A 24854-nucleotide genomic window follows, 5' to 3' on the forward strand; every position below is an offset into this window, starting at 1 on the left:
TTGTCACTACCAGGACATGTAAAGATTAAACACACGTGCTATTTTTTACTTACATGGTACCCTGCCCTCAGGGTTACTTAGGGCCTACCTTAGGGGTGACATATATGTTATAAAAGGTGAGTTTGAGGCTTGCCAAGTAGTTTGAAAGTCGAAGTGGAAGTAAACTGCACAAAAGGCACTGCAATGACAGGCCTGAGACAGGTTTAAAAGGCTAATGATGTGGGTGGCAAAATCAGTGCTCGATTGGTCTACCAGTAACATTTGACCTAAATGCCCTGGGTATATGTTATATCGCTTTACAAGGGACTTACTAGTAAATATGCCAATCAGATATACACCAATGTCACCATGTTTAGGAGAGAAGCACATGCACTTTAGCACTGGTTAGAAGTGGTAAGGTGCTCAGAGTCCTAAGGCCAACAAAAAGAGTCTGCAAAACAGGAGGTAAAGGGCAAACTGTGTGGGGATGACAGGTCTAACACGTCGTTTTTCCCCTGGTGTACTGAATAGTAAAACAGATTGGTCGGCCTCCTTTATTCAGATTCAGAGCAGCCTCAGACCATCTAGATTACTTTCTAGTGTTGGAACTACTAAACACTGCAGTGAATCATCACCTTTTGTTTTTCTCCTTTTTATGATAGAGGGCGTAAAGCATGCCCTAGCATTTAACAAATCAAACAAAGCACCAGTCGACTTATGTTAATGGGAGCCAAGGTTGTGGTAGTTAATGTGAACCAATGATGGTTAAAGGGGTAGATCCCCATGCATGCAAGAGTGTCATAATTGCACCAGTCACTAAGAAGGGTGATCATTCACTTGTAATACGGCAGATGACATCCGCTATATCTGTAATGAGTATCCCAACCATCAAACTCTAAATTAGGCTTGAAGACCACCGTAGATTGAAAGATTAACAGTTTCGCCATCGAATTTGAGCAAACCTTTACTTTTATTCCATGCTAAGCAGTGCGTCTGAGAGACCTTGCTTACACGTCTACGCTAAATGCATTCACCCATATCTATCTGTTGTCCTGGAAGGTTCTTTTTCTTGCAAAAGTTGACAAAAGTGTGGCCAACTCTGAACTCAGTTTCATTTAAGAGTCAGTTTTGCCAGAAAACACTGACAGTTATATAGCTATTGTGACCTAATGATCCTTGGACCAAAATGCAGGTGAAAAAAAAGTTATGTTAACTGACATTTCTGCTATTACAACCCACATAAACTAATTTCTTAATATTTTGAACAAATTCCTGGACATTTCCAAATTTTGTTAATGTTCCAAATTTTGCAATGCCAAAATCTCCACATCAGTCTTTATTTGCCACCTCTCCCGACTATGACACTTTCTCCTGCCTTCTTCCAGACTCTCACCATTCTCTACTTTTTTATTGTCTTGCAAAGCCTAAAACTTTATGGTGCCTATCTCATTGATTTTACTGTGACTTACTCTTGTAGTACTCATGGATTACTCCCAAAGTTCAGGAGTCAGTAATACTGGTCTACTCATAGCACGCTCTTTGGGCAGGTTTATCCCGACCTCTGCTGGCCCTGCTCCTCTGTCCAGAATAGCCCCCTTCAGCTCCTACATGATTTACTTGGTTGACCTGTTGGTTGCATTATTTTAAAAGTCATGTTGATTCTTGGCCTTAACTTTAACTATTTTGTTATCTTTTTTCCTCCTTACTTTATTATTCACCCCTTTCCTTTCCTGTGCAACAACACTTACTCACGGTTAGGAAGAGCTTTAATTTAGAACATTCTACCCTTAGTGGATGGAATGTTCTAATAGCCTTATGGCCCTTCTGCTTTAGGCTATACTGGTTGTTAAAGGCCCTTTCCATTGTTAAAGGGCCTGTCCTGAGCCTCGTGTCAATAACTCAGGTTCAGGGCCTTTAACAACCTGTATAGCCCTCGGCAGTGGGCTATAAGGCTATAATAAATCATTCAAACACAACTATTAGACAGTGGGAGTTTACAATACATGTGAATCAACACAAGAATAATGCTGCAAATATGTGTTTATCTAACTTTATGGTTTAAATCGTTTTTATTGATTTTATATGGATATACGCAATTAAATGTAACCACCACCTACATCCACCAGCCAGTAGGGAAGCATATCCAGGACGAATTAATAGAGAACAAAGGTAGGAAATAGTAGAAGAGAAAGAAGGGTAGTTAAGATGTCTGGGAAGGTTCTGTGTTCTGATGGGTCAGGAGGGCTCCTGTGCTAGAGATTGTGATATCTAGGGCTGAACGGCGGTTGGTCTGTTCGCATTAGAGAGTCGGAGGACTCGGAGATATCGTGGGCAGGCGAGTTCCATGGGCTCTAAGGAGAGAAGGGCGACGGTGTAGCCCCACAATTTCTTGAATCTAGGTAGAGAGTGGGAAAGGCCTGCTGTAACCTTCTCCATGCCTACCAGTTCCCAAATCTTGTGCAGCCAGTCTGTCTTAGTTGGGATTTCTGCTGTACCCCAGTGTGCTAGTAGTGTCTGCATGGTGGCGCCTAATGCTAGGGAGATTGCTTTCCCATGGCCAGACTTAAGAGTTTTAGGGAGGCCTAATAGGATGAAGCAAGGTAGTCTTGGAATTTCTGTTTGATTTATGTTATTAATATCGTTTAGGATTGTGTCCCAATATGTCAGTATTTTTGGGCATTGCCAAAGGATGTGTGTAAGTGTACCCCGTTGCCCACAACTGCGCCACCACTGGTCGTTTGCCCCGAGCTTCCAGCATGCAGTTCTGGCTGGAGTATAGTACCAGTAGTGCACAATTTTTAAAAACCTCTCCTTTCCAGCCGTGCAACATGAAGAGGCCCTTGCTCTGTAAAAGTAGTCCTGCCATTCTTTGGGGGAAAACTCGTACTCAGTCTCTGATTCCCATCTGCGCTGATGACTTGTCGCTCCCCTTGGGCTTATTCAGGAATGCATATAAGTCCGAAAGCAAATGTTTGTCCGAGGTGCAGTTTATTAACCACAATTCGAATTTTGAGACGGGGCGACCTGCATGGGGTTGCATATGTGGTCGGGTAACCGAATGTGGTTGTGATAGGTATTGCCAATATGCCTCCTTAGAGAGACCGAAGCCCAAGACCAGTTGAGGGAAGTCCATAATACAATTGGCTTCTTGCCACTTAAGGTGGCTATTCCCTGCCAAGGCTGGGGGAAGTCTGGGTTGCCTATAAAGGGCATCAAGGGTGGCACTTGGGTAGAGAGGCCACAAGCCTCTTGTACCCTGTCCCAAGCTCCCATGGTTGCCCGCAACACTGGTGAGATATATACCCCAACGGGACGGCTTCTCTTAGGGAACCAGGGCACTTTCCATATGTGCATGTCTGTAATCGCCCGGTCTATAAAACACCAGTGCTTCTCAGATTCAAGTTTGTACCATTCTGTCATGTAGCGCAGTTGTGCTGCCTGAAAATATTTCTCCCAAGTTCGGAACCCCGAGACCACTGTCTGCTTGGCTTAAGTATGTCAGGCGTTTTGCCAGGCGCACCTTCCTCCCCTCCCAAATAAAACTTTCCATGAGTTGTTGCATCTGAGCTAGCAAGCGGGGCGGGGGAATCAATGGAAGTGCTTGCAGCAAGTAAAGAATGCGGGGCAACAAGGTCATTTTGATGGCAGCAAACCTGCCTAACCATGACATTCTGTGCTTCTTCCAGCATGTCCCCTTCAAGAGGGACGAATAGTTTGCTTGAGTCATTTTCTCAATTGTGGGAAAAATCTGCATCCATAGATATGATACCCCCTTATGGGCCCAGGCGAATGGGAAGCAAGAGGTCAGTTGCTGTTGATCAGCTGCAGATGAAGTGATGCTGAGTGCAAGGGTCTTCTGAATATTAACTTTAAAGCCTGAGACTTTGCCCGAAAGCCTCCATTTTCTCTAGTAGGGGAGGCAGAGATAGCAATGGTCGCATAAGAAAGACTACTACGTCGTCTGCGTAGAGAGAAATCTTATGTTCTTTATCCCCCATCCTGATCCCGGTGACCGTGAGGCAGTGTTGGACTCATTCTGGTAACGGCTCCATGTACAGAGCGAAAAGTAAGGGTGACAGAGGGCACCCTTAGCGCGTACCTCTTGCTATTGTTACTGGTCGGGACACTATCTCATTCACCCTAATACGGGCTTTCGGGTCATTATAGATACAGTTTACTCAGTGTAAAAAGCGCTCCCCACCCCAAATCTCTGTAAGACCTGACGCAGGTAGGTAGGGCCAGTGTACCCGGTCGAAAGCCTTCTCTGCATCGACCGACAGGAATACCGTAGGATGTTGAAGGCGTTGGGTTTTATCCAGTAGGTGACACAGTCGTCTAGAGCCATCGCTAAAGTTACGTTCCAGTATAAAGCCAGACTGGTCCTGATCTACCAGGTCCTGCATATGAGGGCCAAGACAGCCAGCCAGTATACTAGTAAAAATCTTTAGGACCACATTCAATAAAGAGATGGGGTGGTAGGACGCGCATTCATGTGGATCTTTGCCGGGTTTAAGCAATACCACAACTTTAGCCATAGACATGGTGGGAGTTAAAGCACCCGTGTCACCGAAGGAGTTAAAGAGGTGCACAAGTATTGGAATGAGGTCTGAAGCAAAGATCTTATAAAAATCTGTTGAGGATCCATCTTCGCCGGCGACTTTCCGAGATGCAAGACCCTGGATTGCTCGTACGACTTCCTCCGATTGGATATCCGCCTCTACAGTATCCGTACCTATTGTGGAAAGAGGTGTCACTGCTGCTGATTTGACATACGCTTCAGCAGCAGGTGAGCTCAAGTGTTCTGCTGAATAAAGTTCTGTATACAATGCTTCAAATTCTGCGGCAATGTCAGTATCAGTCGAGAGGAGCACTCCCTGGGAATTCCGTATCCCGGTAATACGACGTGAGTTTGTCTGGGATCTCAAGAGGTGTGCCAAAAGGCTACCAGCCTTGTTCCCCCCTTCATAATAGAGTTGCTTCGTGCGCAGGAGGGCATATTCCGCTCTGTCATAATCTAAGGCTTTCAGTTGGTTACGGGTGGCGTAAAGCTGTCGACAGGCCTGGGTAGTTCCCGTGCGGCGATGGACCCCCTCTAATTCCCTAACGTTTGCCTCCGGTTGTGCTCGTTAGCCTCTTCTATCCCTATTCAGTGCGACACGATTGCCAGAAATTGGCCCCTAATGACTGCCTTTAGTGCATCCCATACCATGGGAGCTGAAACTGTTCCATCATCGTTCAGTGCCAAATAAGACTTTATGGCTGCCCATATCTTGGCCACCGTGGGTTCGTATGTGAGCAGAGTATGGTTTATGTGCCGTCTTCCGGCCTGGAGTCCCTCCTGGCAGGGTTAGCTCAAGGGAGACTGGCGAGTGATCTGAGAGGACAGCTGTGCCTATACTAATGCCTTGCGTGTGGGTGGTGACCCTGGGAGAGGTCCAGAATAGATCTATTCTGGCATAAGTGTGGTGCACAGCCGAGAAAAACGTTTAGTCCCACGCTGTAGGATAGCGATGTCTCCAGGCGTTCGTCAGCCCCACCTCTTCCAGTCTCTGTAGCATCGGTGCAGAGGGGGCCAGAGTTTCCTATTCGCGCCCCCAATCTATCAAGTTGAGAGTCTGGGACCATATTGAAGTCACCCCCTAGAATTAGGACCTTGTCTGGGGATTCAAGGATGGTACTCAGTGCGTTGCTGGAGAAGCTTTCTTGTTGCTCATTTGGGCTGTATATGGATGCGACTGTGTATGTATAGGCTCCCAATAATATTTGCAATGCCAGTAGTCTACCAGGTACTTCCGTGTGGACCCCCTGTACCACTCCGGGGAAATGGGTAGCTATCAAAATGGCGACCCCTGCTGATTTCTTTGTTGTCGTGGAAAAATACTATCAAACCATTTAGAGCGGAGGCGCTTCCAATCTGCGCGCAGCAAGTGTGTCTCCTGCAATAAGCAGATGTCGCATTTGGTGTCCCTAAGCACCGTGAGGAGCGTGCGTCGCTTAACTGGTGCGTTTAGGCCTCGAATATTAAGACTTACAAGTAGGACTCTAAGTGTTGCCATGTGTGTGAGGAGGAAATACAATGGCGCAAATGTGGGGGCCTACTAGAGATGTATAGGTATGCCTGTCCAACCATCTCCGATTCCGGGTTCGCCCTGTCCATGCCGCATCATCCACGCATGGCCAAGTCTCCTCTGCCCCAGTCCCCAGCCTCATAAAAGCATCCTGGTCCCAAGAATCCATACCCGGCCCCTGAAAAAAACTATACAAAGTGGCCAACCAAGCCATTCATTTGTGCATCGTGTGTATTGCTTGAGCAGGGGATATCATTCATGATGATGCCACATTACCCCTCGCGATCGAATATCCACCCCTCCAGCACTCCAAAGTGCCCGTAGGTCTCCCATTGGGCATCCCTCCCTACCTGTGGTAAAGGAAATCCCAAACATCCATAGGAAAGATAAGAGGGGGAAGAAGAGTAAAGAAAGAAACAAGCAAAGTGGATAGAGAAAACTAGAAGTCGCCTGCAACATGACGAGGTTCGCACTAATGTGCTTCGGTCCATATGTTCGATTGTCGGACATCTCTTTGAAGGGTGTTGGGCCCGCTCACTAAAGCCGGATGTAGACATTCGAAGAGTCTACAGGTTCATCTTGGCTTTGTAACTGACACAAGAGTGCTTCTCTCTTGTTTTGACTTTTGTAGCTCTGAGGGTCTGGTAGGTTTCTGTCTTTTGCCTCCTCGTCTCCGAGGCAACTTTATCGTCTCCCGTGATGTTGCTTACTCCTTCTGTGATCCATTGTCAGCCTCTTCATCGAAGTCGAGACCCAAAACCTCCTGTGCTTCCCCAAGAGATCTTACCGAGCATAGCTCCTTGTTCCAGACAAAGGAGAGTCTGAATGGGTGGCCCCAGCAGTATCTAATTTCTTTGTCGTGCACGAAGGTCGTGGCAGGCTTCAGGGCTTTCTGTCGTTGTAGGGAGAGCTGGGAAAGGTCCTGGTAGACTCCAACCTGCAGCCCCTCAAAAGCGATAGTTGCCTTATCTCGTGTCGTGCTCATAATAATCTCTTTCTGCTGGTAAGAGTGAAGGCAAGTGAGAAATGAATGTCCTGTTGCTGCCCAGGATTATTGACTGGTCTCCCTGTGCGGTGAGTATGATCCAGAATTATTTCCTTGTCGCTGAGTTCTGGAGCTGCATGCTGAAAGAACCTGATCACCCACTCAACCAATTTCCCTCCATCCGCCTGTTGAGGGACGCCTTTGATGCGAATATTAGACCTCCGAGAACGATTTTCGAGATCTTCCAGGAGAAAGTAAAGTTCATCATTGCGGTCTCTAAGTTCCAGCAGCTCTCTGGTCTGTTCGGTGAGGTTTTCCTCCCTGAGATCGCAATTCCGCTCAAGCGTGTCAATGCGATGCCCCAACTCTTGTATCTTGGTTCTGATTTGTTTGATGTCGGAGGTGATATCCTGTTGCAAGCCTGCGATATCTTCTCTCAGTGTTCCGAATACTTGTTCTAGAAATCCACGGGTGACCAGCTCCTCTGAATGCTCTCCGGAGGGGTCAATGTCTTTCTCCTGGATATGGGCTACTGGCTGATCCACAGTCCAGCTCTCGGTCTTCTTGGAACTAGGTTTTTGGAGGAGATCTTTTATAGAAGTGTCTTTTTTAGTCCTGTGTGTGGTCATCTCTGCCTGAGGGGGACCAGGAGCAGATAGAGCGTGTGTGCCGCTTTCAGTATATGGGACATCCCCAGGGAGGCACGGATGACAGTCACCGATCAGGCCCTTCCCTGTGTATCGTTTGCCCGCTCGACTGAGGGACACAAGGCACCGTCTCTGAAAGATTCTTGACGTAAGGCCAACTCAGTGTGTGGACTACCGGAATAGCCGGACAGCACTGCCCCCTCGGGACAGTGTTCCACGATTAAGAGGGCTCACCCCTTACGATCCCGGTTTCACCTCCGCACCGAGCCGTGTGCCTCACTCCTATACCAGAGTACAGCCCGAGAGGCATACTGTAGGCCTAGGCCGTGGGAGGGGGGGAGGGGGGGGGGGGGGGGGGGGTTCAAAAGTGACGTTTCTACCAGGGTTGCTCAGCAGAATGCCTCCCTAGGGTGCAGGCCTTTCCGTTAGCATGGCAGCCTAGCGCTTTGCGCCGTCGAGCTGCCACGACACAGTGTACCTGATGGTTCTGTCCTGCACCTGCACCCTGGATCAAGACAGGCCTCAGTCGCTCCCACGAGGTGCCGGGTATCCTCTAGGCCCCTCGGCCTGCGCTCCTCCACTACTACTTACTTGCTGCTCTCTGGGCCTACTGCTTCATAGGGACTTGGGCCTTCCGGCAAGGTCCTGATTAGCGATGTCCCCAGGGCCAGGGCTGCACCCCTTAGGCCAACCCCTCGCTCCTCCTGCTTTTATGCGGTTGTTGGGGTGCAGCCTACCTGCTTGTACGCAAGCGCCGGTATCGCAACTTAGAAGGCCTTCACAGGGTACACCGAGGCCCAGGACATCCGTCGCTCTCCGTTCAGGTCTTCGACAGTATCTTGTAACTGGGCAACGGTACGGGAGAGACTCGCCCCTCCAAGCTCTACCGGCAGGTCGTATCTCCCTCAGCGTCACAGGAAGGCCCGCAGGTCAAGGCCCGTTGCCGCTCTCACCTGGCCTCGCCTGGGGCATCGCAGCACTCTGCCGATGCGTCTCTCTCCTGGCCTCGCCCGGGGCCCCGCCACACTTCGTGGCCGGCAGCAGTTTTCACCGAGGGGCCACAACTGACCCCCCTCTCTTCCTGCCCCCTCCAGCAGCCACCAGCAGGGTCATGTATTCCGCGGGCCGGCAATGTCACGCTCCGGCTTCCCGTCAGATCGACTCTCCCAACCTCAGCTGAAGCTCTTGAAGTGCCAGGCCACAAAGCCGCACACGGACGCCTCAGTGCCTCTCCGTCTCCGTCCGCTTCTTTTTAGCCGGATTCAAGGTTCTGGGATGCCGTGTGGCTGCAAAAAGACGGCCTTGGCGAGCGGAGCTCCAGAGGAACGCAGTTACTCTGCCGCCATCTTGGCCATGCCCCTCTCTGTGCATTTATCTAACTTTAAATAAAAAGACTAAGATATCTACTTTTCTAACTCTGTATATAGCCAGGGCTACTTGAATTAGGTGGCAGAGTAGACCCACATAATGCAACAGCGTTGACTAAATTATGCAGCAAGAAAAGGTTAATTATGTGACATAATGTGTCAAATTTTGTGCCAATGTAAATTCATTATTTTATCCTTTTACACGTTATAACAATCTGGGTAAAGGATTCATCTTACTAGAGTCCGTTTAACAACTAAACACAACAACTGGCAACTGAAAGGTGACTAATTAACCTTTGAAACCTTTCCCTGAGCAGCAAAATGTGTGAAGGCATTTTTAGTAACTTTAGGTGCGTTTCGAGATTGAAAACTTTTTTTTCTTAAAATATAGAAATTATGCAGCAGATAACTAATTTAGTGGAAAATGCAGGAAATAATTATTCAGAAAATGCTACAGAATTACATAGTTCCCGTGGCCCTTATTGAAGAATATATGAGGGGCAAGCAGTCACGCCCCCCGTGCAGGTAAGCACGGCGGGGCTTGGGGGGGGGGGCGTGGAGGTGATAAATGATTGAATAGGGAAAATAAAATAAATAAATAAAACCACTTACCTTGCACTCGCCGCATTGCTGAGTCGGCTATGTGGCGAGCGCAAGGTAAGTGGTTTTAACTATTTACATATTTCCCCTATTCTGTCGTTTGTCACTTCCATCCCTCTCCCCAGCCCCGCCCCACCTCGCTTACCTGCAAGGGCCGCTACTGGTGACAAGTGCTTGATGGTGGAATTAGGTGCAGGTTGAAGTTTATGTTGGGAGATTCGTATGTGAGATCTTGATTTTGGTAGTCTTTGTCTTTGGCATCAATGTGTTAGTAAAGATCTTTCTTCTATCTACATTTTTATATGCTACTACGAAAGGGATTTCTATTTTGGACATATCCAGTGACATGCACACACTGGTGGCTTGTAGAATTCCTTGTGTGCCTAAGGATTGCTTTTTGCTGTCTGTTTCCCAAAATAAATATTTGTTGCCGTAGTAAGTTTTATGTACCAAAAAAAAACGTTCTTACCCTGTCAGAACAAATCATATCTCTTATCTCGACATTTTGAAGTTTTTTGGAAAACGTACACGAGAAATCCTAGACGTTTGTGGCTACAATGTCGAAAATAGTGGCAGGCACTCTAAAACTAATTGTGGTTCCAAGGATGAAATTCAACACCATGAAAATGGCGAGCAGGGAGACAAACTGACCTTCGCAGGAAAAGGAAATGTAATTAAGTCAGCAACCTAGGGACAAATGTATCAAGGTTTTGCATCACCGTTGCACCACACCAGGAGACACAGTGTAATGCAAAACCTAGAATTAGATTTACCCAGCCCTGTGTGGCTTGGGAAATCTGGAATAAAGCAAGACAGCAAAAGTTGCTGCCTTGTGTTACTCTACTGTGGGAAGGCATTGCATGGATGGAGCGTGAGTGTTCCAAGTATTCTGCAGCACACATAGAAAGAGGAAAACGCCTCTCAGGATTGTTTTTGTTCAGAAAGGTGCCTCTTCCTGCACAAAAACGATCCTGCCTACAACGCAGGCACCCTTGCACCAGAGCCAGGGCCGGACTGGCTACCGGGCGTTTTGGCATGCTGCAGAGCTTGGTGGTGATGTCACTGCAGTGGGGGCTAATTTCGATGATGGAGACCTGCGTGTGCTTCGAAATAAACAAAGCAAAACGCATTTCGTTCAGTACACGCAGGTCCCCATCAACAAAATCAGCCCCCAGCTTGGCAGCATGCCAAAACGCCCGGTAGCCAGTCCGGCCCTGACCAGAGCACAATGGTGCCTGCGTTGGTGCAAGGCAGCACATTGTGCGCCAGTTCAAAGAGAGGACAGGAATGCGCCATATAATGTTAAATACAGCGCATTCCTGCCCTATTCCGTTCCCACAGTGCAGCGCACAAATAAATCTGGCCCCTAGTTTGTTTTTCGAAGCTGCCATGTTCCCGAGGCAACGTCACAAGTTGTTTAGGCTATCAATCACACTCTCGGATTTCCCAAAGATATCCTTCATTCTGAACACTGCTCAAAAAATGAAACAAGCATTGCCAAAGCTAATAGGCCTGGAACTGGCTGCAAGGCTTTTGGCTTTTTTCAATGCTTATTTTATTTTGGCAAGGTTTTTGTAAAACTTTATTGCTGATGGATCAGCCAGGACTTCACTAGTATAAAAAAAAGAAAACATTGGCCAAAAGCAAAAATATTTTTTGTCCCCAAAAACATGCATTGCCATATTAGTGTCTGGCACTGAAGGGAACTACTTTGTATATGGCTGTTATCCTTTTTGAAAAAAAACGAATGCCGTCACTCACTGTGAAGTTAGCCAGTGGCTTAAGTGGGCTGAACCATTGTCCATGGTGTATTCTGAATATTTGCAAGAAAATGTGAATGACATAGGAGCAGACCAATGGATGAAGAAGGTTCGCTGAAAGCCTCTATATGTAAATTATGTGTATAGGTTTAGTAAAATCAAAAGGACTTGGCAAACGCCACACGTAAAAAGGAACGTGTCATTTATTTCATTTTAAACCTCGCATTCAGAGGTGCTCGGTGTTTTCACCCGAGACCAAAATAAATTTTAAAATTATTTGTAAAAATTAGGACGGATTTATTGAGCTGTGTCTAAACAGAGCGACTAAAAGTGAAAAGTGCATGAAGCGTTGATTAAAAAAAAAGCATCAAATCATTCTGGATTGGTGTAACAAAAAAAATGCAGAATTTTCCAGGGTCTGCAACCAGAGAGAGAAAATAAGAAACACAAAAACAAGCAGATGATAGTTCGACATAGGAAAAGAAAAGAAAAAATAGACAAAGCTCGTTTGAATAGAGGAGATGTGTGAGCAAAATTATCACATTACATATATCTTTTGTTAAAAGTTTTTCTATGACTCTTCCATACGATACCTATACAGTCTCATACTTTAAATAAATTCGTGGACACCTATGTACAAATATATTACATATGATACAACAGCTCCTGTTTTTATAAAAGCTCTGTCCAAGCCACCCTCTCTCCTGCATTAATGTGAATGGACATTCAGTTCCTAAACGCCTTCACAGTGAATGCGCCACAGTCCTGTGACTGGATGCCCACAAGCTAATTTCTTGGATAAAACATGGCATATTTCGACGTTCGGAACCCAAGCAGGTCTCTCATCTCGTTTCTGAATTTGGATAAGTCCTGGCGCAGCTCGTTGAGGTTTTCCACGGTCGCCTGGTCTGTGCTCTGCATCTTCTGCCTCATGGAGGTCAGGTACCGGTGAACCAGGCAGCACATCACCTTCTGGTAGTTCTCGTCACGCTTTTGCCTCAGACTCTTCCATTCCTTCAAAAACACAAAAAAGTATTTCTTAGATTATGACGCTGCTGGGCTAGCTGTACCATGCATCCCAACATATCAGAAGAGGAAAGTAGGTGGTAAAAAATTGAATAATCGGACGGCCAAAATAAAGCCATTTTTTGTTTCAGAAATTGGGAGTCTCCCAGGGGAATCGGGTGATTGGCATGTATTCTGTACATTCTCAGCGAAATCACAAGTCATTGTGTGTACGCAAACTTTGTCTAGCATCACAGAAAGCTACATAACAATCTGTTTTCCGGTATGAGTACATTTGCACATTTTGGCAGGAATTATTAGGCATTCTCTGAGCACTAAAAGTAACTTATGAATTCATTTCAATGTTGTCAGTCGATAAGCAATTTACTACAATGGGAAACCAATCCCTGTAGAGGTGGAACTGCACACTGCTGTTGAAACACAAAACCGGGGAAACTGATACTACACATGCACCGACTCTTCTCACCATACAACGGCAGCTCTTTCAAACTGAAGCCTTAACAAAGCGAAGAGCATAAACGTGTAGGCACAGCGCATGATCGTTAACACTGGAAATGGAGACCTAGAGTCGTATTTATCGAGGGGTTGCGTCGCTTTTGCATCACCCAACGGGGTGCAAAAGCGACACATCCCTTAGGATGCAATTTATCAAGCCACGCAAGACCCCCTTGCGTGGCCCTGAGTGGCTTGATAAATCTAGAGTAACGCAACGCAATGCAAATCGCTGCGTTACGTTACTCTGCCCCAGGGAGGTGTTCCATGGGAGGTGCGTGGGTGTTTCCTTGCAAAACACATGGAGTTTGGTGTATTCCCAGATTTACTATAAGTGGTAGACCTGGGAATGCGTCAAAATGCTACGCCTCCCCAGGGCAGGCGTAACAATGAGAAATATCTTCATTTCTCCTTGCTTGTACTGCCGGACCAACAAACGTTTTTGAAAAAATTGTGGGCAGAAGTTAGGGAGAGTCCACTTCATCTAGACTCATTAAGTGGGCAAGCTCCTACTATGCACACCCTTCCCCTCCAGACACCCAGGACCCATTAGGTGGCCAAGCCCCTACTACGCACACCCTTCGCCTCGTACAGAACTCTATATGAAAACTCCACTTCCTCCTTACACCTAAGCCCCATTAGGTGGGCAAGGTCCTGCTACACACACCCTTTGACTTGTGCAGTTGTCTTCACGGAGAGCCCCCTCCCTCCAGACATCCATGCTGCATTGGTTGGCCTGTGAGAGTACATAGGGGTCCACTCAGCTCCCCATTAGATGGGCAAGCTCCTATTATGCACACCCTTCCCCTTCAGACACCCAGGACCCATTAGGTGGCAAAGCCCCTACCACGCACACCCTTCACCTCTTTATGAAGAGTCCACTCCCTCCTAACACCTAAGCCCCGTTAGGTGGGCAAGTCCCTGCTACACACACCCCCATTGACTTGTGCAGATGTCTTCATGGAGACGCCACTCCCTCCAGACATCCATGCCGCATTGGTTGGCTTTCACCCTACAAAGAATTATTGTACATGTAGAAACAAATGGTGCAGTTGTGCTGTCTGAACGTGATGATATACTTTGTATACACTTCCACTTCCGTGGGCAGGTGTACCGATACAGTGCATGTGTAGTGTTCAGGACATTTCTTGTGCAGAAAGGTATCCCTTCCTGCACTAATAATATCCTTTAAGACTATTACCTCTATGTATGTGTATTGTACAAAGTAGCACACATACATGGGTGAGTGCATAGCAACCCCCATACAACACCCTTTGAACACTGTCTTGATGCAAACAAATGCAAGGCAGTGCATTACTAGTATTGCTTACAAATTAATTGAAAATAATTGTTTCTGTCAGTTTATAAATTCAAATATAAATTCTGCATTACGTAGTAACAGAAACTTGATGCAAAATGTTTATAAATGTGAGATAAATGTATTATTATAAGCGTTTGGGCTTAGAAACACTTATAACAATAGACTTACCAGTTATTATAATATATAGACTGCTACAGCAGACTATTATAATATACCTATATAAAGAGACACATAACAAACTACATGAATGTTTTTCCTTTTTGTAAACCAAAATAGGCATTTCTATAAATAATATTTTTTTGGAAGTTTTTTTTAGGTTTTGAATTTTATTTGTCTTTTTTCAGTTTTTTTGAGTGGTTGAAGTTAAAAACGAACCTTACATGTCACATCACTCATGACATGTTGAATGGCGCACAATCATGTGAAGCATAAATTTCCCTTGAGACACACAAGCCCCCTCAGATGAACCAAGCTTCTCCTATGGACAGTCTTCGCCCTGTACCAAACACGTTGTGAATAGCTGACCTCATGTGGGCAATCAACCACACATGGGTGGGCAAAGTCCGGCTGCACATGGACTTCGCCCTGTGAACAACTCTTCATAGAGATTCTACTCCCTCCAGACCCCCAAGCCCCATTAGGAGGCCAAGCCCCTAATAGACTGAGCCTTAGTCCTGTACCAAGCCTTTAGTGGATAGCAGACCTCTCATGGGCAATGAACTACACAGGGGTAGAAAAGTACCTACTGAGAACATTCACCACTCTGAGCAGAACCGCTCCACGGAGAGCCAACTCCCTCTAGACCCCGAACGTCTCGTAGGTGGTGAAGGCCCTACTACGCAAGGCCTTCACCCTGTATCGAACAGTTTCCAGATAGCAGACCTCTTGTGCGTAATCAAGCACACATGATTACGCAAGTACCTGGTGCGTATAGTCTTTACTCATATGGACAACTTCTAATGAAGAACCCACTTTCTCTTCAAAGCCAAGGCCCCTTAAGAGAGTAAGCACCTCCTACATACAACCTTTACCGATTAGCAAAGCTTTTACAGATAGCAGACCTCTTGTGGGAAGTGAACAAGGCACAAGTCGGCAAGTCTCTGCCGTGCACAGAGTACGCCCTGTTAACAACCATTCACAGAGAGCTCAATTCCTTCACACACCCAAGACCCATTAGGAGGCCAAGCATGTTACAAAAGCTTACACCCTTTCGCAGTAAAGTGGCATAGAAAAGTATTTGTAGATGTACCTTGCAGAATAACTTTTATTCTGATAAGTTTATACCAGACTGTCACATAAATTGGATTATGTCATGAGTGATGTCTTCTATAATGTAATTTGAGATCTCATCAATTATATCATTGAACATGTCATGAGTGATGCCATATGTGAAGTAAATAAGACGGTGGGAGTACGCTGCCTCACATCAAAGTACTAAGTTCATTCCAATGCATTATTGTAAATGCAGTTTCATAATAGCACTTACTTCAGAGACAGTCTTTATTTTTTCAGCCTTGTTGGCGCAGTCAGTATTGTATATCTCTAAACACGTTTCAGCATAGTTGTCCTTATGCAGTAGAGAGCAACACATCGTTTTGGGGTGCTGTTATGATGCACTGCATTTCCCACAATACATCTGGGCTAATTGTGTGCCGATGTACCATGCAGTGTACTACCGCCTCCTTTTGTAATATGTGAAATCATAAGCAGTGCACAGCAGGGGTGCACATTATAGTTAGTTTAGTAAACTCTAACTGGTGAATTTCAGTGGTTTCTTCACTTAACTAGAACATCCTTTTAACCTAAGTTAATTTTTGTAGGTTTTTTTAATCATAAGTTAAAGTATTTTGTTTCCCAAAAAGTGCATCCATGCTGGGGTTCTCATGGCCATTTTTGTGTAAGCCCACCAAGTGGGGGCATAACACCCGGGAGGATCCCAAAAGCTACATTTCCCATTTTCTCTCCCATAGGATTACTTGGTTGTCAACACAAAATTGCTGAACAAAATTATATCAAACTTGCCCATTTGTTAAGAGTGACATTTAAAAGGGGTGATAAAAAAAGGAAATTTGTTAATAACTATGGAATCATTAGGCAATCTACATGAAATCTGGCCAACATTTAGCACGTTTAATTTTCTGTGAACGTGGTAAGGTTTGCACAGATTCTTCAAGAGCAGCCAAAGTTAATAGGGTGGGGAAAATATTTAATGAGCTGATAACTATTGAATATAAATGAAATTTAGCAGGCTGTTTATATGTTAAACCCAGCACAGCAATAGCATGTTTCATGCAGATCCAATAAGGAGGGAGGCAAAGTTAAATATGAGGGGTGGTAAAAAAATGATTTATTTGCTAATAACTTGGCACCGCATTACAGATTTGCTCAACACTTGGAAACACCATGTTTAGCTCACTTGTGAAATTTGAGTTTGTGTTTTTGATATTGTTCCCCATGGAAATGGTTTTGGGAACCCTAGTTCTATTTATAACTAATCATCACTGCACACGGGCTTCGGCTGTGCGCAATAGGGACTGGCTCCAGGCCGTGTGCCCATTCTGTTGTGGGACGCCAAAGCCTGCAGCAAAGGGCCTTTAATCATGTTTGTATGGGTGGCTTCAGGACATGGCCTATGGCCAATTCCTGCACCCAACTCTTTGCAGGTGGCCAACTCCTGCTGCGCACAGCCTTCAGTGATTTTTGGGGTTTTAATTCGTAAACATAATTGCACTTTAACAGTGTGGTTTTTTTTGTGAATTTATGAGGGTTTTTTAAGGATCCATTGAGGTTTTATAACTAAAGATAACCTTGATTTCACATTAACCTTTGTTTTTCCAGTGAATTTACCACATCCAAAAGTTCCCTGCGGCCAACACTCCACGAGTCCACATGAAATTTGGCAAACATTTAGCATATTTTGTTTTCCATTTGTATGTTTGGTTTTATGTTAGGTTAGGTTACGTTTTATGGCAATCAATCCCGAAGGATAACATTTGATGGTGAGCAATAAAAAATATTTGCTATGCAACTCCATCAAGGAAGACTAGAGTTAAAAAAGGTGAGTCAAAAATGGGTTCATTTGACAATAACCTGAGTGTTGGTTAGTGGACCTGCATGGTATTTGACAAGCTCTTAGGAAGTTCATCTCATTGCAGGATTTATCAGATTTCAGGGTGATCTGATAAACGGTATAAATTTAAAGAAGGGGTTAAAATGATTTTATTTACTAATATCGTTGGTGCCTTATCACACACTGGTATGACATTTGGCAGACCCTTAATGTGTTTAGCTTAAGCTTGCAAAATGGAGTTTCATGCAAATTCGTCAACAAAGGGCACATTACCCGGGGGATGGGGGGGGGCAAAAAAGTGTTAATTTACTAATTATTTACTAATATGTCACATACTGCCACTCCCCACTGCTCACAGCCTTCAAACATGTGACACTGGATGGCCGTAATAAATCTTTGAAATTCACTAAAAAACACAGTTTAAGTGTCATTTTAGTTGGAAAACAAAACCTAAAAGCCACTGAGATTCGCCAGTTATTATTGGGTAAACTAAGTATAACTTGTACCCCTGTCATGCACTGCTTATGACCTCAACTACTACATTGCTCATACCATGTTAAGTGACGTCATTGATATCACTGATGACATCTCAAATTACATTAGTGATGACATCACTGATGGAACCAATACGCAGCTCATTTCGTCTTAACACAACACTTTTAAGTAGATCATTATTTACTAAGTGTCTCACCTAAGCTAATCAATGATACACTAATTACAGTATTATTAGTCAACGCCATTTGCTTGTGAATACGCAAAGTAGTATTACTCTATCCACTACGATAAAAACATACATTTTGTTTACACATTAACTCTCTACGATACCATTAGAAATAAAGCTTGTTTTAAAACACATACAGCAGTATTAAGACAGATTAAAACTGAAGCAAACTACTGTAAAACAAACAACATAAACTATGGCCGGCCGTAGCACTGGTGGCGCCTGGTGCGACAATCTTAGTTGTCGCCCCAGTGACTTCCTTCGTCTTGGATTCTCTACCTCCCACCCTCCAAGATTGCCCCTAATCTCTCCATAGCCCCTCTCTCCTATATATTGATTTTTTTTTAAATCACTATGTTTGCCAATACAGTGTCACAGTACTTTATAGCACATACACATTATACAGAGTGTGTAAATCAGTGTATAGGAAATGTTACATAAAAAAATGAAGACTACAAAGTGTCAGAGTCATATGTTATCCATATTGGTAGGCAGTTTATTTTATGAGTGCTTGGCCTGGAGATGCGCAAACTCAGAATTTAAAATGCAACACAGTGGTTGGAGTTAGCTTTACTAATAAAAATGTATTTCTATTCAAACAAACCCTTTTTAGCAAAGAAAGACTAGGGAAAAATCATAAGGTTCTAAACCTATGACTTGCAGTTTGCACACAACTCTTTGATGCCAGTTCACAGCTCACTGTGCTTCATTAGTATGTTTGTAACTCATAAACTGCAATTAACCCACTGAGCTATCTATAAAAAATGCAATTCTGTGACCTGCATGTTACATGTGCTTTAATGTTACATGTGCTGTGCAGCAGATGAACCCTTTGTGCTACTTTATGATGAGTCAAAATTATCTCTCAGCAGATGCATTAATCACCAGAGTTATCTTGACATTTTTATCACTGCCTGAAAATTGCTTGGCACACAAGGTACTCTCCAGCAAGTGCTTGTAATCCCATAAAAATAGTTCAAAATGCAGCACCCCTTCAGCTCGGCTCTCATTGCAGTGGCTGGGCCTCACATAAACATGCACTACAACAACATAAAGCAAACACCAAAATAAACCACACAACTGCTGAAAGACACTGAATATCAAATTACAATGCACACAGTATGATTTAGAATTACTCCATTACTTTCCACTAGAATCATAAGACCAGACGTCCACCGATGAATACAAAGAAAAACATAGAGTCAATTAAAGTACCACAAGCAAGATCACATACACTTTATCACCATGCAACATACATTAACAAATACATAGGCAAACAGAAGAATAGCCCCAAATAAACATACACTTCCTTTGTATAGAAGTATGGAAAGTGCAATATACACCTTTCTAACCAGTATAGAAACATTAGACTATCACTGCAGAAGAAGACATCCACCATTATGTGGCAAAATAAGAAACTTAACCAATAAAAATCTATCAATTATCTTGGAATTACATTGTTACAAACACAGTACATCCAAAACAATGAATTCCAAAAAAGAGGTTTTGCCCGTCTTTCACGTTATTAAAAAAATCTAAACTGTCAATAGCAGTATCAAGGATGATGTAATCAGTGGCATTAATAATGTAATTTGAGATGTCATCAGTGATGTCAGCAATGAGGTAATTCAAGATGTCATAAGTGATGTATTATGTCAGGTCATAAGCAGTGTATAATGGGGGACCACGATATGGTTAGTTTACTGAATCATAAGTGGTGAATTTCAGTGGATTTTAGGATATTACACAACACCCGTTACATATTTTTAATATTAAATATTTATTTGGGCGTACGTAGCTTGAAAAAGTTATTTTCTTGAACTGCACATAACAATGGGCCCTGATTGAAATTAGAATGTTTAGGTTAGTTGAATAAATTGTTAAAAAAAGAATTGGCAATGTTGATGGTCAGTGAATTTTGGCAATTCTTTGGCTGCAGTGTTTACAGCATGAATATGGATTTACTGCATTTGCAACATACTTTTCCACAAAGTTTGCACAATTAACAGATTAAACCAAATTTTTGTTTGTATCTCACATGCATAAAAAATAACACTGCTAAGAATATGCAGCATAATTTGCACTTTATGTTGCAGAATTAGATGACCTTGTTGCAAAATTTGGTTCTCCATTTTCCATAATTCTAGGATCGTTAACAATGTAAAAGCTCTGCAGTGTGGACTGTAATTATGATGATAAAATGTGTGTTCCACACTCAACTGTAAAATATTTTTCTGTCAAGTATACTTCAGAATATTGTTGAATAAAAACATTAAAATATCCTATACACACACTCATATAGGTGTGCAACATCTATAATAATAAAAAACAGTTTTAAAACAAAAGAACCACTGAAAATTACCAGTTATACGTAATTGACTTAAGTATAACAAGCGCCGCCATAGACTTCACATGTCATTGGTGATATAAAATGTGATGTCATAAGAAGTGCATGAAAGCGTGCTTAAGAAGTACTTTAAAGCATTTGTTTTTGTATTGTTTATTTCGAAGCGCTGCAAGTAGGAATGTGGCCGGCAGGTCTCCAGCTACAAAACTGGCTCCCACCGGCAGTGAAACCGGCCCCCACCCTGCAGCCCACTGAAACGCCTGGTGACCGGTAGGCCAGTCTGGCATTGCATGTTTGGTCCAGACACTGACTATGACAGGCCCTCCTAGTTGATTTCACCAGCTGATGTGCTGGATGCTGCTATCTTAAAGGACAAGGTCATTGGTAAAGTGTGTATTAGCTAGAGTGAGCCAGGATTCTGTATCAACAATGGCGTCTAGATTATTGGGAGTAATGTGGTCAGCTATGCTGACAGCATGTTGTGGCGCTCAGTGGATTGATGAGCATGAGGTGGTGAGTGTGTACAGTGTGTTTACAGTGGGTGTTGATGAGTGGAATATTCTGTTGAGTTGGAGATGTGAGGTGTGCTGGTGCATGATTTGCAACATGGATGTGGGAAAGGATTGTACTGTGGCATCGAGCAGAGGAAGAACTCACATGGTAGAAGGGTTTTGGAGCAGTGCCTACAGATGGAGGGGCTCTGGCCCTTATCTCCTTGCCAGGCGGTAACATAACTAACAGAGCCTCTGCCCTTCACCTCATTTTCTATGTACACCGAAAAAAAGGACTTGTTTGATAGAGAGTGTCTAGAGTTAGCTGCATTTATACAGAGCCACTAACTTAACATAGCTTATGAGCTGAGCATAAGGCATATGCCCTAGTCAGAAGAGATATAGAAACAGAGGCGGTTATCTTGAGACAACAGCCTAGGACCAGTACTGAAGCTGGTCATATAATACTTTACAAAGGGATCTAGAATTCAGAAATATTTCGGTCCCACCAGGTTCCTAACCGTCACTGAGTCCGGCGGAGCATCCATTCCAAGTCTCATGGACTCGTATAATGTGTCCATAACAGAGAGAATCCATGCTGCCAATATCAAGGACATGGACTACACATAGGGGCATATTCACAAGAACGTGTGATAACTACCGCAAGAGTAGCTTAACGCAACTCTCAACATCGCGGAAAAATAACCCCATGTCAACGTGGAATTCACAACAAGGAGGTACCATGCAATAGTCTTCCGAAAACGCGGCCAATGTACACGATACAACCACCCCGACGGAGATAAAAACACAAACCACAACACCAGAAAACATGCGATGAGCTCATCCGCAATGAGGAAAGCAGGGATAAGCACCACCAGGACCGCGAAACACACGGCAGGCAGGAATAAGCACTACAAAAGCCTGAAAAAGTAAGACAGACCAAACATAAAACAACAGCCAACCACAATAGAGGCAACCCGAGTCAGTAGACAACCCCACCAAACCCATTGGCAACAAAACATTGTACATGGCAGCCCAACTTGGACAAGATGAATGCAGCCTGAGAGCGGAAGAGGACAATGGCACAAAACCAGAACTCCAGCAATGATGCGAAAGGCACAAACAAGCAGACACGCCAACAACAAGAAGGCAGCAATGCACACCGGAGGTGGGAGTCCAGCGCAACACCAGGAGCTGGATGACATGGAGGAAATGGGGTCCACCACATCAGTCTGGAGATGGTGGCAGGAATCGGGGACCACAAACTGCACCAAACAACAGACACAACAGCAACAGGGAGAGGAACGAGCAGGGACTGGGGGACGGGGGGAGATGGGCACAATGGCAGACATGCACAACTAAGCACAGCACAACAGCAGACAAACCATGTCCATGAGCAACAACACTAACCAGGTGCACAAGTTACACAACCCGGCAATGTCAGACCACTGAACAGGCACAGAAGTGAACACAACACCGTCTGAAAGGGAGAAGGGTGAGCCAAATCAGAGCTGAAGGGACATCTCACACACAATGCAGCACACACACATAGGAAGCAGAGCACCCCAACATCCAACACAATGTGGTTCAAACACCAACTTGTGCACAACCAAACACAGGACACAAGTGCACCCGCCTGTGGCCAGTAAACAGTCATACGCATCTGGCAAAGCACAAAACAGGGACATGATAATGCACATGTGCAAACACACAGTCCTGATGGGGTAGCAATGCATGGATGGCACGGAGCCAGAGAGTCCGTGACATACAGTTGGAGACAAGTGAAAGTGCGGAAACTTTATCAACAAGTGCGAGTCAGTACGGCCAAGATAAGTGCCACGATATGCAGACAAATGCAGCAGCATGTCTGAATGAGGAACGTAGGAAAGCGCTCATGTCCATCTCGGGGGAGTCCCTCACCAACACAAGTCAGTGCCAACCCGCGTTGGTTGTCCGCGCCTGGAACATGAGTCCTGGCCGATGTAGTCATTTCCACTGTCGTCTCTGGACTTGTGACCATATCCACAACATGCAACCATGTGTCGTGACAAGTGGAATGGCTCACATCCAGTTGCGGCTGCAGGTACCTTGTCACTCGTCCATGAATGCGAGTGCAGCTGCGTAGGCCAACATCTCCAATGAGCGATTGTCGGCCACCACATCTGACATGTCGTCGATGTAATCCATCAGCTGACCAGGACAGATGTGCTGACTCCAACCAGTGGACCCAATGTGCACCAAAGCCCAATCGGGCAGTGGCTCAATGTGCTCCCTGCATGCGACGATTCGTGCAATCTCCCAGGTCCAGTTTCCAGCCTGCATGCCGAACATCCATGCATGCCATAAGCAGTCATCCTGGTGACAATCCTGGTCGTGGTCTAACAGGGGGCGCACACACACGTCGAAATCCAGGTCAGCTACCGTTACGTTGGAGAGGCAGATATCCATGGACCACTCGAGTATGCATGAGCGACAATGCAACACAGGCTGCACACAGGTGACGTGCGCAAGGCGGAAGCCCACCCGGTAACTGATCCGCAGCACTGCCAACGGCAGTGCCCCCAGTACATGCAGCAGACGTGCACGGGACAGCTCCACATGACTGGAGTAGACCATGTGTCCGGGATGGTCTGCCATTGCGTCAGTGGCTCTGCTTGAAGCGGCACTGGCTTGCCCTGAGACAGTCCGGAGGATGAAATGGCACAGCTCGGTGCAATGAGCAGTGTCTGTGTGCAACGGGTGCAGGCCTTGGGTGGGGTGGGAGTACGTGCGAAGGCCATATCACGCACGCCAACTACGACCAAGGACTACTGCGTGTGGGATGTGTACACATTGGCCTCAAGCCAGGCAGTACGTAGTGTGGGATTCGCAAGCAAATGTCATCGTACCTGTCAGGAGGTGCTGGGCACATGCAAGTTCCTGCTCGGAGCTGCAGATGTGCTACCGCCTAATAGTACAGAAAAAGGACCTTTTATCACTACGTTGACTTCGCCAGCTGCATGCATACAGGAGATGTACAGAGGCCGGTTGTGGGTGTAGTGGGACGTCTGCGACCCTGAGAATCATGGATGATAATCCCAGCACGATGCACATAAGCGGACTCACTGTGTGTCACATTGCCACACAGCTGCTCCGCCCTGCCACGGGCACCCACACTTGTGTGCGCTGCACGCTTGCATCACGTGCACTCCTACGGGACACCATTCTAATGCCTGACCGCGCATGTCCAGCGCCATGCCAACAACACCGCGATGCTGGCCTTCGAAGGTGTGCGCCCACTTGGGTATAGGCCAATGGTCCGGACAGGGCAGACACAGGTGTCCAGCCCATGGCTGGCTGGGACCGCGCAGCGAATGAGGACAAGCAACAGACTCATGCATCCGCAAGACTGATACACATCACACCTGGCATGCTTGTGCCAAGACCCCGAGCGACCTAGCGCTCCTACATGTCGCCGTACCTGCGGGCCCGCCCTCATGGTACATGCCACATTGCAACATTGTGTACTGTGGCCTTGGTGGCGACAACACCCCAATACAGAGACACACTTACCGCACTTATTGCACCGGGCCACATTCGGACGACGCCCTGCCAAACCAGCACACGCAGCCTGTGCATGCCGGGAGACAGGTGCGGGGCTACATGTCCAGGGTCACTGCCAACGCTGAGATGACATTGCAACATCCGCAGAAGACAGCACACTGTGATGTTGCAGGGCCCGTGCACATCAAGCTGACACAATGAACACACGGACACACTTGCTCAGATGGTGTGAATGGCTACGGGCACGTGCGCACGGCCACATTTATTAGCAGGCACACTTACCGAGTGACACCTGTGTTGGATGTGTGTGGGGTATGTGCACACCAGCCGGCAAGGGCAGGCTGGTGCAGTCAGAAATCGACAACAGTGTACATCGTAAAGGACAAAACCATACAACCATAAAGGCCCCATGATTTGTGCTGCACAGAGTTAGTGGC

General features: G+C 45.5%; 1 protein-coding gene across 1 annotated transcript in view; it reads right to left on the bottom strand.

Moving 5' to 3' along the window:
* Positions 1 to 11591: 11591 nt before the first annotated feature.
* Positions 11592 to 24854, bottom strand: part of TRPC1 (transient receptor potential cation channel subfamily C member 1) — a 441909-nt gene continuing 428646 nt past the window's right edge. Inside the window, exon 13 of the mRNA XM_085633605.1 lies at positions 11592 to 12420. Within this exon, the coding sequence (XP_085489731.1) occupies positions 12193 to 12420 (228 nt within the window). The 3' untranslated portion in view covers positions 11592 to 12192. The remainder of the gene's footprint in view (positions 12421 to 24854) is intronic.

This window comes from Triturus cristatus, chromosome 11 (genome assembly GCF_964204655.1).
Source record: "Triturus cristatus chromosome 11, aTriCri1.1, whole genome shotgun sequence".
Taxonomy (NCBI): domain Eukaryota; kingdom Metazoa; phylum Chordata; class Amphibia; order Caudata; family Salamandridae; genus Triturus; species Triturus cristatus.